This window comes from Protopterus annectens, chromosome 5.part0 (assembly GCF_019279795.1).
Source record: "Protopterus annectens isolate FY-2018-M chromosome 5.part0, PAN1.0, whole genome shotgun sequence".
In the NCBI taxonomy this organism is placed as follows: Eukaryota; Metazoa; Chordata; order Ceratodontiformes; family Protopteridae; genus Protopterus; species Protopterus annectens.
In genome coordinates, this window is record NC_056735.1 from 458,528,001 (window position 1) to 458,544,545 (window position 16,545).

The 16,545-nt window shown below is 41.1% G+C and overlaps 1 protein-coding gene across 11 annotated transcripts in view; it reads right to left on the minus strand.

Moving 5' to 3' along the window:
* DMD (dystrophin) overlaps nt 1–16,545 on the minus strand; it is a 9,298,038-nt gene that overhangs the window by 53,452 nt on the left and 9,228,041 nt on the right. For all 11 annotated transcript variants that reach the window (XM_044072398.1, XM_044072396.1, XM_044072400.1 and 8 more), the window contains one exon: nt 5,988–6,111. In XM_044072398.1, the coding sequence (XP_043928333.1) occupies nt 5,988–6,111 (124 nt within the window). The remainder of the gene's footprint in view (nt 1–5,987; nt 6,112–16,545) is intronic.

The following is a 16,545-nucleotide window of genomic DNA, read 5'->3' on the forward strand; positions in this document are numbered from 1 at the left end:
GAAAGGCTCCACTGTGATGAAAACAATTTACTTGCCCTCTCCCTCTCTCTGTCCCCTCAGAAAAAAAAGACTAAACCATCACTCTTGTTATACTCGCTGCATATTAAGACTGAGTAGGAGTTTGTTACCAATCAGACTGCAAACAGTGACCCAACTTAAGACACAGCATGTTGCACACTGTTTATTTGTTTCTGTTACTGCAAAACATATAATTAATGGCAGACCCCCCAACACACATTGGTATTTCTTCTAGTCGTATTACTTCTATAGTTTTTGAAGTATGCATAGAGTTATCAACCACTTAAACGAGTACAACATCAGAGCCTCTCCTCTTCATTACACTAAATGAATTGTTAAATAAACAATAGGCTAGAAGTCAGAAAATTAATTAGACTTGAGCAAGCACCAGAAAGTGAGGTGAAACCAGACTACTTTCCTCAGTTCTGTGCAATTAAAAACAGCTTCAGAGATAGTACGTTTAGCTTCAGAGATAGTACGTTTAGCTTCAGAGATAGTATGTTTAGCTTCAGGGATAGTACGTTTAGCTTCAGAGATAGTACGTTTAGCTTCAGAGATAGTACGTTTAGCTTCAGGGATAGTACGTTTAGCTTCAAAGATAGTACGTTTAGCTTCAGAGATAGTACGTTTAGCTTCAGGGATAGTACGTTTAGCTTCAGAGATAGTACGTTTAGCTTCAGAGATAGTACGTTTAGCTTCAGAGATAGTACGTTTAGCTTCAGGGATAGTACGTTTAGCTTCATAGATAGTACGTTTAGCTTCAGAGATAGTAAGTTTAGCTTCAGAGATAGTACGTTTTAGGGGTTGAAACCATTTTAGCGACAGTGAGCTCCCCCACGAGTGATCTCACATCCACATGTGTAACATACGTCTACAACGAAAACACTTCCTTATCAACTGTTACAAATGTACACTTCATTTTTGTCTGTTTTACTCATGATTACAACTCTGAGGTTTTTGTAACTGGGACAAAACAAAATCGTAGTGAAGTTGATAAGTGATGCAAAACTGCCCAGTATATAGTGAGCCATCTTACTCCTTAAATGCACAGTTCATCTATGTCTTTTCGGTCGCACCCTCATGGCTGCGCAAGTAATTTACAAATAAATGCTCTATATATGTTGGACTTACTCCACATTTCACCTAACCTCTGAGTAAGTTACATTTGTTGCTGTGGCTTCCAATTTGGTGTTCTGGCCTCAAATTAATGGACATAAAGCAGTGGGATGCTGACAGAGTAAAACCCTACACTTAAAAGGGGGAGTCGTTTTTGTCTTAAAACTGCTTGACTTGATTCATCATTTTAAGGATGGCCAGTATCTTTCACTTAATAGCTCATAGGTTAGAATATTTAGTGATTAATGTGCTCTTGCCTTCACTGATAACCATTGGTCTTTCTGCATGGTACAGTGGTGTTCTCGCTTTTATGACAAATGGGTGAACCTTTGATTATTTTGTTCTCAGCTGTCTGAAGGGTAGCAATATTTTGTTAAGAAATGAGACAATTTCTTGATATCCCATGCCTGACATGAATTAGGACATTTTTGGCAACTGATGCAAGAGCTTTGGTGGTAAGCAGGTGAGAGATTGCATACGACATTTATTGCTCCTTTAGAACTTGGTTAACCTAAAAGCACTAAAAAGAACTCCAAAATGAAATAAACTGAAGAGCAACTTCTTCACTTAAATTAGGACTTGATTACAAAATAATCTCAATAAAGTGCTTCTGTCCTAAACTTGGACTTATCAGAAATGACTATACAAATTAAGTAAGCCATGAAATATGTGCAATTATTCATCTGAGAAAAACACATTTCAAGTGAACACACCACTTACTACAAGACTTAAAATAATATAAAACTGCTGACAGAATAAAAATGGCAGTATTAACAAAATAATGAAATATCAGTGTTCCTATAAATAAAAAGCACAGTTATGCCTTTAAAATGTGGAATTTAAGAACATTCTTTATGTTTAAGACCCCATTTAAACCTGGTTGGAAGTCAGCCATCAGTATTATTTGCTATCTTAATTGCTTAGCTTCTAAAGTACAGTTTGTATAAGTTGAACTTACTACAACAGTAGATGGTCGAATATCACTGCTGCAGTAATGTTAGCTATATTAGTTATATCCTGCCAAGGACATAACAGCCAGACAACTTCCCCAGCTTCAGGGCACTTTCCAAGCACCTAAAGTGTCAAATAGCTCAAGATGAGCTGACTAAAAGACAAGTTTGGGTGCAAAGTCCTTCAGATCTTTCTTGCCAGCAGAGAGAGAGAGACAGGCTGAGCCCTGAAAGGACAAGACTAGGAATAACAAAAAATAAAAGACCACACCCTGGCATAAAAAACACACCAAAAAACAAAGGGGGTGGAAGGAGTGGCTACTGCAGCAGTGATAATTTGAACATCTACTGTTATGGTAATTTCGCCTTACATAACTGTACTATGTTCTTCATATTGATCACTGCTGCCTTAGCTATATGGATAAATTACCATAGCTAAATATATTTAGAAGGTGGAATGAGAAGGGTTCAGAAGTCCATGGAGAATGGTCCTAGCAAAGCATGATCTAGACCTAGAGAAGGAATCCAGCTTTTAGTGCTTTGTAAAAGTATGTACAGAGGACCATGGAGTAGTTTCTACAATACTTCTAGAATCCAACCATTTCCCAAAAAGCCATAGAAGAAGCCAAGGTCCATGTAAAGTTGGCCTTGACCCTGCCTGGAATAAATGTGTCATGGCGAGTATAACAAAAGGTAATAGCCTTAGAGACAACCATTTGGAAATAGTCTGTTTTGATACCGGTTGTCCCTTCTTACCTTCACAAAATATTAACACTTAATCTGATGATATTAAAGATTTAGTTCTGTAAAAATAGTACCCGAGTTGTCTTTGGACATGTGAGGTACGGAGTATCTTTTCTCACTCATTTTTAGGTTCAGGAAAGAAAATGGGGAAATGGATAGTCTGACTTAAACTCAGATACCACTTCAGGCTTAGAAAGATTAGTTCTCAAGGAAACCCTATCCTTGTGGAAATGAGATAGGGTTGACTCACCATAAGAGAGTGCTACTCAGATACTCTTCCTGCAGAGGTCACAGCAATCAATAAAAATGTCTTCAATGTTAAGAACCTCAAGTCAGTCAAATTAGCTGGTAGCAGGCTTTCTTGCCTCCATTAGGACCTGCTGCACGTCCTCAAAAAACAAGTGCCTAAAAAGAAATTGAAAGTCTATCATCCAGTCAGTTGAAGATGATTGACACTGGGGTGTATGAACACCCTAGTTCTTGTATGAGTATTTCCATTCTGTGAGGATGCTTGTGGTAATTACCTCTGGCCAATTCCAAAAGAAAGGAGTACCACTGTTGCCTGGGCCAGAAGGGAGTCATCACAATGCTTTTTGTGGATTCCTTCTGAATCTTTAGAAGTACCCTGGATATTAGTGGAAAGGCATACAAGAACATTCCTGTCCAAACAAAAGAAAAGGCATCTGTCTATCAAGCCTTCTTGCATGGAGTCTTGGAAAAGAATTTTGCCACTTGATTGTTCAGAGAGGAGGCACAAAGGTCTACTTGGGAAACTCCTCACACATTCAAATCTTGAAAGTCCCCCAGATCTAGCTTCAATTTGTGTGGGTCTACCCTGGTCCTGCTCAGTCTGTCTGCCACACAATTTTGCTTCGATGGAATGTAGGATGCCTGCAGGGTGAGAATGTGCTGTGAAGTTATATCCCAGGCTAACATGGCTAGTCTGCAAAGGGGATATGACCTGGTTCCTCCTTGCTTGTTGATGTACCACATTACTGTGGTATTGTCTGTAACCATTTGAAGAGGTCTCGGGGACCAAAGATGATGCAGAGAATTGAGTGCCTTGATCAGGGCAAGCATCTCCTTGACATTTATGTGACTGCATCTGTCCTCAGTGTTCCACACACCCTTCACTTTTATCTCTCCTGAAACTGCCCCACAAGCGAAGTATGAAGCATCTGTGATGACCGACTGCATATGAACCTGACTATTTAAGATTCTGAAGTTCAAGGTTGCAGACGCATACACTTTTTTACTAGATAACACTCTAGAAAAAGGATCAATACCCTGCATCAAACCCTGAGCCACTCCCAGTAAACTACTCCTAAACAAATAAATTTCAGGAGGAGTAGAAATGCTTGGTTTTCTGTTTCTTTTTGACAGGAAAAATAGGGCCAAGCATGTTCTAATGGCAAATGCTGCTTCCCCAGGGATGGGCACTGCATTCTGACACAACAGGGACACCTTCCCTGTTCCCTCTCCCAGGACAGACAAAAATGGTTCTCCCTTGACCACTGAGGGGACCCTAAAAGCTGCAGAGGATGTGGATAATCCCTGGTCCATAGTGGCTGTAGGTGCTACACTACAGGGATTTGGTTTAAAAGATGAATGGTCTGAGGTACTACAAATTGCCACAGCAGAGTCACTCAACTGAGACTGAGGCAAATTGCTAACTTGCTGTGGTAGCAAAGGCTGTTTACTTAACTTTTCCTTTTTGTATCTGGAATGAGGACAGACCATAGGAGTGACAATATGTTCCATGTTCAAGCTGAAAATGATGGCTCTATCCTGGGGAAAATAAATCAACAATACCAGTAAAGTTATCAGTCCTCAAAAGTTACTTTTTTCTTTCAGGAAAAAAACAGAGTAAGAAGCACTTTCAAACCCTAAGCCTCCCCACAACTTTAAAATAATCATAATTTCTTCACAGAAAAAAGTTTATCAGCTAGAGAACAGTACTTCTAAACTGATAGAAACGAGTGCTCCATTTAAAAGTCTCAAGACAATCCATTAAAACACAACACTCCAAGTTTTAAAATAACTTTTCTGAGGAGGAATGTAATACAATATCAGTAAAAAATAAGAAAATAGGAGTTTTTTCCCCCAAAGGGAACTTATCTGCCCAGCTAAGCAAAGCATAAGCCAACAGTCGATCCTCAAAAGCATCACAGGAGTGTACTCTTCAGCTTCATGCCCAAACTGGTCTTTTATTCAGGTCAGCTTGAGCTGCTTGTTAGTTTGGGCACATGGAAGGTGCCCTGAAGCTTTGGAAGCTGGCCGGATGTTATATCCTTGGTAGGATATAACCCATATAGCTAAGGCTACTGCAGCAGTGATCCATATGAAGAACATCAGTCTGCTCACATATCTGCCCCCTGTCTTCATCTCTCACTGAATCAAGTAAAGCAATAAGAATCTTTTAAAAGTCCATGTAATTGTCTGAAAGTTTATGCAATGCAGACAAATGCAGACAAAGCCTATCTGTCCCGAGGCTCTTGCTAACTCAGTGGCAGTGATATTACAGCTGTCTGTTAAAAAGTAAAAACATGATGCTTTGTCCCATTGTACACTATCCATAATCATCACACAGCACAGACATTGTGATAAACTCACATTACTGATGATATCCATTATATTCTGCAATACCATAGCAAGTATGCCAAAAAAGGCTAACTTTCAGCAAGTTCAAACCTTTATTAATAAACTATTCAATCTGCTGAAAAGAAAGACAGAAGTTCACATCTTTATTAATAAACTCTTCAATCTGCTGAAAAGAAAGCCAGTAATATATGGGCACATAATAAACCTCAGAGGTGACAGCTACAGAACAAAAGAGACAGTTTTTTTAATAAAGCAGGAATGTTTTTATTTGTAATTTAACTACATACTCCTGAGTTACCATATGGTTTATTCCCTCTGTTTTATCAAACTGTTGCCATAGGAGACTCAAAACAGTACTAATCTGACAGTTTGTCATTGGACCAACTGAAAAATTATAGACAAAAGCTTTATAACTTATTTTTGAGAGATGTCAGCTAGAATATGCCCATCTAATGGGTTCTACACAGCACCTTTAGTGCAGGCCTTACAGGCATTTTATTCTATAAATAAGTAAGCAAATTCTCCCCCTGACAGCTATCATGATGCTCTGACACTTACCCATGGATTCAGATGTCTGGCTGCCAACAACCCGAAGTGACATCGGCTGACTGCTGTCTGATCTTTGCGAGGAGGTAGAGGGTGAGGAAAGGGTTGTACCATTAACTTTTGCTTCAGCCTGGGGCTAAAAAACATGGAAAGAAGAAAAGTAAACATTTAATTTATAGCACAGAGTCAGAAAAATGACTAGCTTTTCCATCTTCCACTAGCAGACTGGTCAGACAATAAACAGTTTAAAGATCTGACACACCTCCTACCTCAAAACACAACTTCTATGACTGTTACACACAAAACTAAACCTTTGTACTTCTGTAGAGGCATGCCTTTTTTATCGAGGACAGTAAAATAACACATCTAAAATGCAGATCAAATAAAAGTATTAGCTATCTCTTTATGAAGGCACCTTACCTCTAAGAAACATGGGAAAGTGGATTCATATGACTTGGAATGAGCTAGTAATAACAATATTATGCAAGATCTGCATGGGGATGTGTGACGCAGTGATGCTTAACAGATACAGGTGAAATTAGAAGGTAAACGCTCAAAAAGCTGGAAAAGATACAAATTAAGGGATGAGGCTGGAAATGGTAAATGTAGGATTATTTATTTATTTATTTATTTATGTATTTATTTAATTGCTGCTTGGGTCAGGCCAGCAAACAATACAACCAGCACCCCAAACCAAAGTGCACTGTATCAATCATTACTTCTCCATTCTTGCACCCAAACTCTGGCAATCCATTCCCCTCAACTAACAGAAGTCTGCCCTTTCCCCATGTTCAGAGCTCAGCTCAAAAGATACCTCCATAAAAAATCTGACTGCAAATGCTCTTCCATTGGACACATACCTTAACTCCCTCCTCACCTGCATCACTTCTACTTTGACTCTCTGTTCTCACCTACTGCTTCCCTCTCATATTTACTACTAAAATTAATTCACATTTATTTTTCTACTATGTTAATAATATTTACAAACAGTATCAGTTGTCTATGGGTTATCTACCTTCTGTGATTACTCTGTGAATTTGTTCTGCTTTATTTTTTTTGAGAATATCTTTACCCAGGCTGTACTTTCAAATGGCCAATTATGATTGGTGTACTACCTTGGTAGACAAAATAAATAAATAAGTAAAATAAAAAAAAAATACCTCACCAAGCACCTAAACCAGCTTGAGAGACCTCACTGTTTCCTCACCAAAGAGATCCTAGGTCTTGGTCCCCTTAGTCATGATGACAGACTAAAAGCTCTGTGACAGGCTAACATTCTGTCACTCTACACAATGATTTTTGCTTAGCATTCTGTGGTATAAATGACCCAGCACTCTTTGAACTCTTTCACCTAAATGCAAACAAGTGGTAAAGTAAATACTCATTCTAGATAACAGACTCTGCACTATCATATCAGCAACAGATGGCATGATAGATACTTAAAGTGCATACGCTGTATCTGGAATAGGCTGCTCTTGCCTATCAAAAGTATGTCCCTAGCAACCTTTAAAATCAGTCTGGATAACTGGATGGGTGCTCACAAATTTTCACCAGGAATATGTGGGGAAAGGTCTACTTAATGGCGGTGGGGACTGCTGGTTTCTCACTAGTACTGGGTGATGTGGCTAAGCTTCTTAATGGTTTCTCTTGTCCATAAGCTTATTAAGAACATATAGGGTTCATAGGGTTCATAGGTTAGTACTAGGCTAACTGCCCTTGCAAGCCATTTTAAGCCTAGCCAATTATCCCTTGTGAGATTCAAACCCTGCACCTTGTGTTTGTAAGGTAAACACCTTAACCATTAGGCCACCCTCCCACCCTCCCATAAACCTATGAACACAGCAGCAAAGCCTTTATTGGTTATTAGTCCAATGTGTACTTGAAGGTGTCTACCAGTCTGTAATAATATGAACCAGCGAGATGCATATTTGCTTATATCTGTTCTAATTAAAGAGTTTACCAAGAGGCCATTATTAACAAGGTCAAAAGCTTTTGTAAGGTTAATAAATACTGTGCCTATAATATGGTCTTAATCCATGCTGTGTACAAATATTATCTGTTAGAGTGAAGATTGCAGTCACGGTGCTATGCTGTGCCCAGAATTCATGTTGGTGAGGGTGATAAGGATACTATACTTTGATAAAAATCAGCTGCATGAATAACAACTTTTCGTCTATCTTTCTGCAGCATCAGTAGAACTGAAATTCTATTTTGACTGCCTAATTGAATTCTTTTTGCTGAGACTTCTCTACCTTCTATATTTGACGTGACTAAACATTTTTTTCTCTTTTATTTTGTACCTCCCTACTGTGCTGTATGAATTTTATGTACATTAAATATCTTTTTGTTTTTTCTTATATATATATATATATATATATATATATATATATAGTTTATATTTATATAAACTGAAAAAGAACAATTTTTGTTTATTTTTCTTATATGGTAGTTAAAAAAAAATGCTTTTCTATAATATTCCTGCCAATCAATTGTATACTTATGTTATTATTTTGTATTTCCACTTTTTCTTGTGGACTATTTGTATAATTTTTTTTCTTTTTATTGTCTCGGAGCTTTTCTCCTTAGGCCTCTACTGAAAATGGACATATATCCAGTTAGACTAGCCCGGTCAACAAATGTAAAGTAAAAAAATAAAAAAATAATAAATAGAAATAGGCCTAATGTCTTTTGCAGTATCTGTCTGTGGCAGTTTAGGAAATTATTCGACTATGGCATGTTTCCATTCTGCAGGAACTGTGTCTGACATTAGGCACTAAATGTAGGGTGGAATATATGTTCTTAGCGGTTTACACTGAAAACCTGAAAAAGTACAGTTTTGTACCTACCATAAATGTAGATGTCCGAGAGGTATGCATCTGCAGTCCTAACGTATGGGTTGTCCTGCCTGATTCCAAAGTCTGGGTCTGGCCTCGGCTGATGTCGCACTTCACCCGACGTCATAGCTGCTGTCAATTGGGTATAAAGGCATCAGCCGACGCCATTTTCCTCAGTGTTTCTTGCCCCAGATGTCAGGTGCCCTCTAGGAAGGCTAAATTTGGATAAATGCAAATGATTCCAAACAGTAGAGAGCAAACAAAATAACATGTATATACATATATACAAACAAATACACCATAATAGATTCCCCCAGCCAGCTACAAGATGGGCAAATACCCTAGGAGTACAACAGAGGGGAAGGAGGGTGGGTAATCCTGACTGCAGATGCATACCTCTCGGACATCTACATTTATGGTAGGTACAAAACTGTACTATGTCCTTCAAGGATGCATCTGCAGTCCTAACATATGGGTAGAATACCATAGCCAAACTGGGGGAGGAGGCACTAAGAAGATTATGGTGAAGTTAAGATCCCTTGCAAAACAGCAGTGGCAAAACCTGCCCGGGATCTGGAGTATAAAGGTAGATTATAATGCTTGGCAAATGTATGCACGGAGCTCCAAGTAGCAGCCTCTAAAATGTCTTTGGTAGCCACTCCTCGTAAGAAAGCTGTAGTAGTGGCTGTAGCCCTTGTGGAGTGAGGTCTGATGTTCTCTGGAGTTGTCTTTCCATGAAAAGAGTAACAAAATCTAATGCAATTTCCTATCCATTTTGAGATTGTCTGTTTTGAAACTGCTTTTCCTTCCATTCCTGTTGCATATGCTACCAGAAGCTGGTCAGTTTTTCTATTGTTCTTGGTTCTCTCCAGGTAGTAGCGCAATTGCCTGTGCACATCCAAGGTATGCAGTAGTCTTCCCCCCCTGCTCTGTGGGCTGGAGAAGAATGTTGGTAGGTGGATTGCTTGGTTCAATGATATCCTGGAGACCACCTTTGGCATAAAAGTAGGGTTAGTTCTCAAGGACACTCTATCCTGGTGGAAGATAAGGAAGGGCTGTACTGCCATTAATGCCTGTAATTCAGATACCCTTCTTGCTGAAGTGATTGCAAGCAGGAAAGCAGTTTTCCAAGATAAGAACTGTAATTCTGCTGTTGCTGCTGGTTCAAAAGGGGGAAGTGTTAACTTTTCTAGCACAAAGTTCAGGTCCCATGTAGGCAAAGGTGGCTTCCTTGGAGGCTTTACATTTTTAATACCTCTTAGAAACTGCCTGAGTAGAGGGTGAGAGAAGACTGGAGGATCCATGTTGTATTCTGCTGAAATTGCTGATGCATGAATCTTAATGGAGGAGTAAGACAGGCCATTGTGGAAGAGTTCTGCTAAATATTCCAGGATGTTAGCTATGTTTGCCAATGATACATTTTCTCCTTTTGCTGCACTCCAAATGAGGTATCTTTTCCATTTTGCTGAATAAGTTTTCCTTGTGGATGGTCTGCGAGCCTCCAGGATAATGTCTTTAACCCTCTGAGATAAATCTGGGTTATTTTGTTTTATGTAAGATTCCAAGCAGCTAGCTGCAGTGTTTTCAAGTTTGGATGCAGGATCTTGAAGTTGTTCTGTGTTAGCAGTAAAGGAATTAGAGGTAGAGGCCATGCTTGTGCTCGAGACATACTCCTCAATAGCGGGTACCAATGCTGCCTCGGCCAGTCTGAAGCTATCAGGATGATTTTTGGGTGATCTTCTTTGATCTTCAGTAGCACTTTGTGCATCAAAGGAAGAGGTGGGAATGCATATGCTGTTAGGTTTTCCCAACTGAAGGAAAGGGAGTCCACCTTCCAAGCAAGTGGGTGGTATGTCCTTGTGCAGAATTTTCTCAATTGGTGGTTGTGTGGGGAGGCAAACAGGTCTATTTCTGGTAGCCCCCATTTCTTTGTAATGGATTTGAAGATGTCTGGATGCAGCATCCATTCGTGGGCATCCGTGGTAGTTCTGCTTAAGGTGTCTGCTAGTATATTTTCTTTTCCTGGCACAAATACAGCCTGGAGCTGAATGTTGAGGTTCAGGGCCACATTCCACAGAGGATATGAATGTGTGCCCCCCTGCTTGTTGATATACCACATAACTGTGGTGTTGTCCGTCCTTATCAGCAAATGACCTTGTTGAAGAAATGGTCTGAATGTCTGAATTGCCCGTTTCACTGCCAGCATCTCTTTTTGATTTATGTGCAGGTTCAGCTGGTCTTGTGTCCATAGGCCTTGTATACACTTGTCTACCATGTGTGCCCCCCAACCGAGGTCTGAGGCGTCCGTGGTGATAGTCTGGCTTGGGTGAGGGCTGTGGAAAGGCAGTCCTTTGTTCAACTGACAGGCCTGAGCCCACCACAGGAATTCTTGCTTCAGGCATGGAATTATTGGAATTTGGGTTTCTAGGCTGTGCTTGTGCTGAGACCATAAATTCCTTAGGTACCATTGCAACTTCCTCATATGTAGTCTGGCATGTGGAATCAATATTATGCAGGATGCCATGTAACCCAGGGCTTGCAGGACTTTCCTTGCTGTAAGCTGGTATTGTGTTGTTAATGCCCTGAAATAGAGTGGTAGTTGCTTTTGCTTTTCTGCTGTGAGAAATGCCATTTGATTTGATGTGTCCAGTTCTGCACCCAAGAATGTTATCCTTTGGGATGGTACCAGCCTTGACTTTTTTATGTTGACTGTGTATCCCAGGGCTTGCAATAGGTGAATAACCTTTTCCAAATCTTTTGTTAATTTGACCTTGTTGTCCGCTTGTATCAGGCAGTCATCCAGGTATGGATAAATTTGAATTCCCTGAAGCCTGCAATGAGCAATTACTGATGCCAGGCATTTTGTGAATACTCTGGGCGCAGTAGATAAGCCAAAAGGCAATGCTGAGAATTGATAATGCTCTGATCCTGCAAGAAATCTGAGGTATCTTCTGCAATCTGGTCGTATAGGGACGTGCAGGTATGCCTCCTTGAGATCTAGAGTCACCAGCCAAGACTCCTTGCCCAGCATGGGAAGAAGTTGCTGTAGGATCAGCATTTTGAATTTTGGAACAATGAGATATGTGTTCAAGGCGGACAGGTCGAGAATAGGTCTCCATTGGTTTTCTTTTCTTGGCACCAGGAAAAGTCTGGAATAAAATCCTTGTCCTTGTTCCATAGGCGGTACTTTTTCTATAGCTCTCATCCTTAGTAAGTGGTTGATTTGTTCTAGAGCGTTTGTTTTTTGGTTTGGTGGTAGGTTTGGCATTCCTCTCTTCCTTGGTAGAGTATGGAAGTGAAACCTGTAACCTTTGTCTATTGTCTGTAAAATCCATTTGTCTCCTGTAATGTAATGCCAGTTTACTGAAAATAAGGCTAGCTTTCCGCCTAAGGGTGCTTCCAGTTGTTCCCTGGTAGGCGGTATCAGAGCCAAGTCACTGTGACTGTCCTGTGGTAGTGGTAGTAGCTGGGTCTGTGGCAGTACTTCTCTGGTTGTTAGGTTGCCACTGACGTCCCCTGTAGGCACCTCTGGATTGACCTCTGCCCCTTGGGCCTATTTCTGCCTCTCTGTGCTCTGGTGGTGTCTGGAAAGGACCAATTCTTCGAAGGCCAATTTCTACTAAACCTCGGAGGCTGGACCTGTAAGAAATCCTTGACTGTTTGAACAGATTTTGCTTTTTCTTCCACCTTCTTTAACACTTGCTGTGCAGGGGAGCCAAACAAACTGTGTTTCTCCATGGGAGCATCTAGGAGCTTTGACTTTACATGGTCTGGTAAGGATTGCTCTTTTAACCATGCATGCCTTCTGATCACTGTACCAGTCATAGCTGATCTAAAGGAAGCCTCCAGTGCATCATAGCCGCATTTTAAAGAATGATTACTGACCTGCTGAGTGTTATGTACCAAATCCTGAAGGGACTTACGGTCTATAGGTTCAGGAGAGGATAGTTTTTTGTTTAGCTGATCTAACAAAAATTCCTGGTATTGAATCATGTGGAATTGACAGTTTAAGGCCCTAGCCGAAAGAGTAGCAGAAGTATAAACTTTTTTACCCCATCTCTCTAATGCTCTAGATTCTCTTTCAGAGGGGAGGGGGTTTTTGGCAGAGGCAGTTGCTACAGCTTTGGGGCCCTGTGAAATAGTTTCAGGATCTGCAATAGGAGCCTTATACAAGTGATAATGTGTGTCCGGGACCCTGTAGTATCTGTCGGGCTTAGCAGGGGCCGGGGGAAGAGAATCAGGGGCAGTACAAGCATCAGTAAATGCATCATCCACCACTGTTAGTACTGGAGGAATGGCTAGAGGCCTATGCTGTGGCAAGTGTAAAAAGGTCCTTAGCCTCTTCCTAGAATCTGAAAAATCCTGGCCCTGCCATTGGAAATGCTCTCTCATAGCATGCAAGGTTTCCCCAAAAGAAAATTCCTCAGGAGGAGAGGCAGAAGGAATTTAGTCTTCTGCGTCAGAGTCCTCATAAGGAGAATAAGGGCCTTCTGGAGGATTTGAGTTTTCTGAATCATCAGAGGAATAATCTGAAGAAACTGGCTCAGGGGGCTCTGCTCTAGGCCTCTTCTCTGGAGGGGGATGAGAGGCCCTGTCAGGGTGAGTATGGGATCCCCTGATCAAAGAAATGAGATCCTCTGCCAGGCTGAGCATTTGGGAACTAGAGCTAGGCCTGTGTGAGGGGGTTTTAGCAGGCAAGGCCTTAGAAGATTTAGCTGCTTTAGCCCTAGAAAAAGCCTTGATAGACATGGATGCAGGGGGCCTAGCAGCTCCACTTGCAGGAGTAGATATGTCTAAAGGAATAGTATCGGATAAATCCTGGGTGCCTGCTACAGCAGGAGAAATTTCAGTAGCAGATTCAGCCATGCTGTGTGAGGCCTTGGCTGTCGGAGGTATGCTTTCGGCCAAAGGAAGAACCGAGAACTCGGTTTCAGCCGAAACTGAGACACTCGCGGTTGGCTTAACCGTGGTTTCGGCCGAAACCGCGGACCGCGAGTGTCGATCCTTTTCCTTACGCTTTTTAGCTAATTGTGAAGTCGGAGTCTCCGACGGTATTTTGTAAGCAAAAGCGGGACCAAAAAACTCCTCCGCAAACTCCGACCGACGTCTAAGTGTCCGTCGGTTGAAGGAAGCACAGGCTAGACAAGCTACTACGTCGTGGTCTGGGCCTAAGCAAGGAAGGCAGCAAGAGTGGAAATCCTTATGAGTTATTTGTTTCCCACAAGTTAAACAATTATTTACTTTTTCTGACATCGGCTGAGGCAAGAAAGAGTCCCCAACGGGGTACTTAGCTTTTAAGAAGTCTTCGGTAGTAGAAATCTCTGGATCTGACCGACCGGCACTTGCAAACAGCTTCTGCTTCGGGCACCGCGCGGCAAGAAAGACTGAGGAAAATGGCGTCGGCTGATGCCTTTATACCCAATTGACAGCAGCTATGACGTCGGGTGAAGTGCGACATCAGCCGAGGCCAGACCCAGACTTTGGAATCCGGCCGACCGAAGGGCTGCCCGAGGCAGGACAACCCATATGTTAGGACTGTAGATGCATCCTTGAAGGACATCTGCACTGGTCGACAGGCAGTTGGTTGACTTGCTGTTTTCAAGATGGCAGGATGTCGAACCCAAATGTATCAACTACATTACAGTGAACGGGTAGTTTAAGTTGATCATTTGGATTCAACGTTGTGTAGGGTGATCGCAATTTAGTGAGGAAAAGGGAATCAGCCCATTTCCTCACTGTAGTGTGATCTCGGCGTTGGTATATTTAATGTGAAGGGGGTGTGGGGGCTACAGTCCCCAACATGGGGGGTGCAAAATAGTAGAATTAACGTACCATCGTTGACTGCATAGTTTAACAGTACATTAACATGCACAGCAGGAGGGGAGCAATGCCACCTCCTACTATGTTGAATACATCAAACCACAGTTGTCGATGTATTCATTTTCACTTTGGTTTACTTTTCAGCATTATGAGTTCCATATTTTGGGCCGACATTCTAAACAGTTGACTGAAGCAGATTCAAAATGCCAATAGTAAACTGTTTTTAGCATAATAGACTAAACTAATTCATGATGTTTTCTGCTTCTAGGGGAGCAACAGAGTGTATTTGGTCAATCTGATAAAGGTCCATTTCTTTTGATTCAAGGATGAGAGAGTTTAGTTGAATGGACGGGTGGTGGAAGTGAGGAGACTAAGTCGGAGAGATATTTAAATTCATAAAAAGAAAAATATATTTCATTCTGTTTAGAATCAATAAGAAAATGTGATTTTTTTCTTTTTTATTAGAGAAACTTTGACTAGTTAATGTTCTGATTATTGTGATTGTTCTTTTTGCATTAAAGATTATGAATAAAAAAATATACTCTCCTTTAAGTCTAAGTGTTGCAACAGAAAGGAAACTCAGGGTCTTTAACATTTGAAGTACCATCTACTCAAGCACCTGGATATCTGTTTAACATTTCATATTCCTTCTGTAATAAATGGCTCTCAGTTGGAGGTTGAAGACAGGATCCTGGAAATCCAAACACTGAAAACTAAATTGTCATTCCAACACATAAAGTAAATTCTGAAACTCCCTGTTACATTTTTAATTTACTGACCCACACCCAGAGCTGACCATTGGCTGCTCCCAAGAGTCACTCTTCATTCACCAGGTCTACCAAACTAAACAAGCCCCTCCTGGATTTTCTCTGACACATGTTCAGGCAGGGAAGGACAGTGAGGCACCTAAGAATAGTGACATACCACTGTAAAGGAGCTTTTGTTTCTGCCCTAACTTCTCTCCTCCACACGGGGAACCAGCTAAACAAAAATGTGTCTGAGCTCCTGGAGCTCCTTGCCCTTCTCCTCCTGAAGGGCCTTAAAGAGTTCAGCAGCTGCTGAACCAAATAAAGCTTTGTGGTCCAATGGGGCATCCATTAGTTTTGACTTAATGTCATCAGGGAGAGGCTGTTGTCTGAGCCAGGAATATCTCCTGATGACAAACCCTGAGGCTGTATCTATACATGAATCCTGTACTGCATCATAACTACACTTAATGGAGAGTTTAGTTACTTGACTTCAGGAATTTAAGATATTAGTATTTTCTGCCTTGGAAGTAGAATGAGGGAGGTCACCCAATTGTTTAATAGCGTCAGAAACAAGGGCCAAAGAGTATTTAGCCATGCGTGTCTGGTAGTTAATAGCTCTCACTGCTAAAGTGGCAGACATGTAAACATTTTTACCTAGAGGTTCCATTAATCTGCTCTCATTGTCAGAAGGAAGGAGGGAGGTGGATGGAAGAAATTTGGAGGTTTTGTCTGCAGCCACCAAAATGGTGGCAGTGTCTGCAGAAGGGGCCTTGAAGAGAAATTTTGCATCTTCAGGGACATTGTAAAACCTGTCTGGGCACTTAGATGCATGGGGTTGTGAATATGGGCTTTTACAGGCAGTCAGGAAAGCATCCAAAAAAGCAGGATGCACAGGAGGTACTGCAGAAGGGTTACAGGACTCCATTTGTAAGAGGTCATAATACCTCTTTTGAGTCTCAGTAATGTGGCTGCACTCCCACTTAAAGAAGTCCTTCATCTGTACAATAGTTTCCCCAAATATAATATTTTCCCCTGGGGAATCTGTACCATTTAACTCCTCCTCTGGAGAAGCATACCTCAGAGGGGAGGCAATTTGTGAAGCAAGGGATTCATCCCCTAAAGAATAGGTGAATAACTAGTTTACTCTTAGAGGTAGAAACTGAAGGG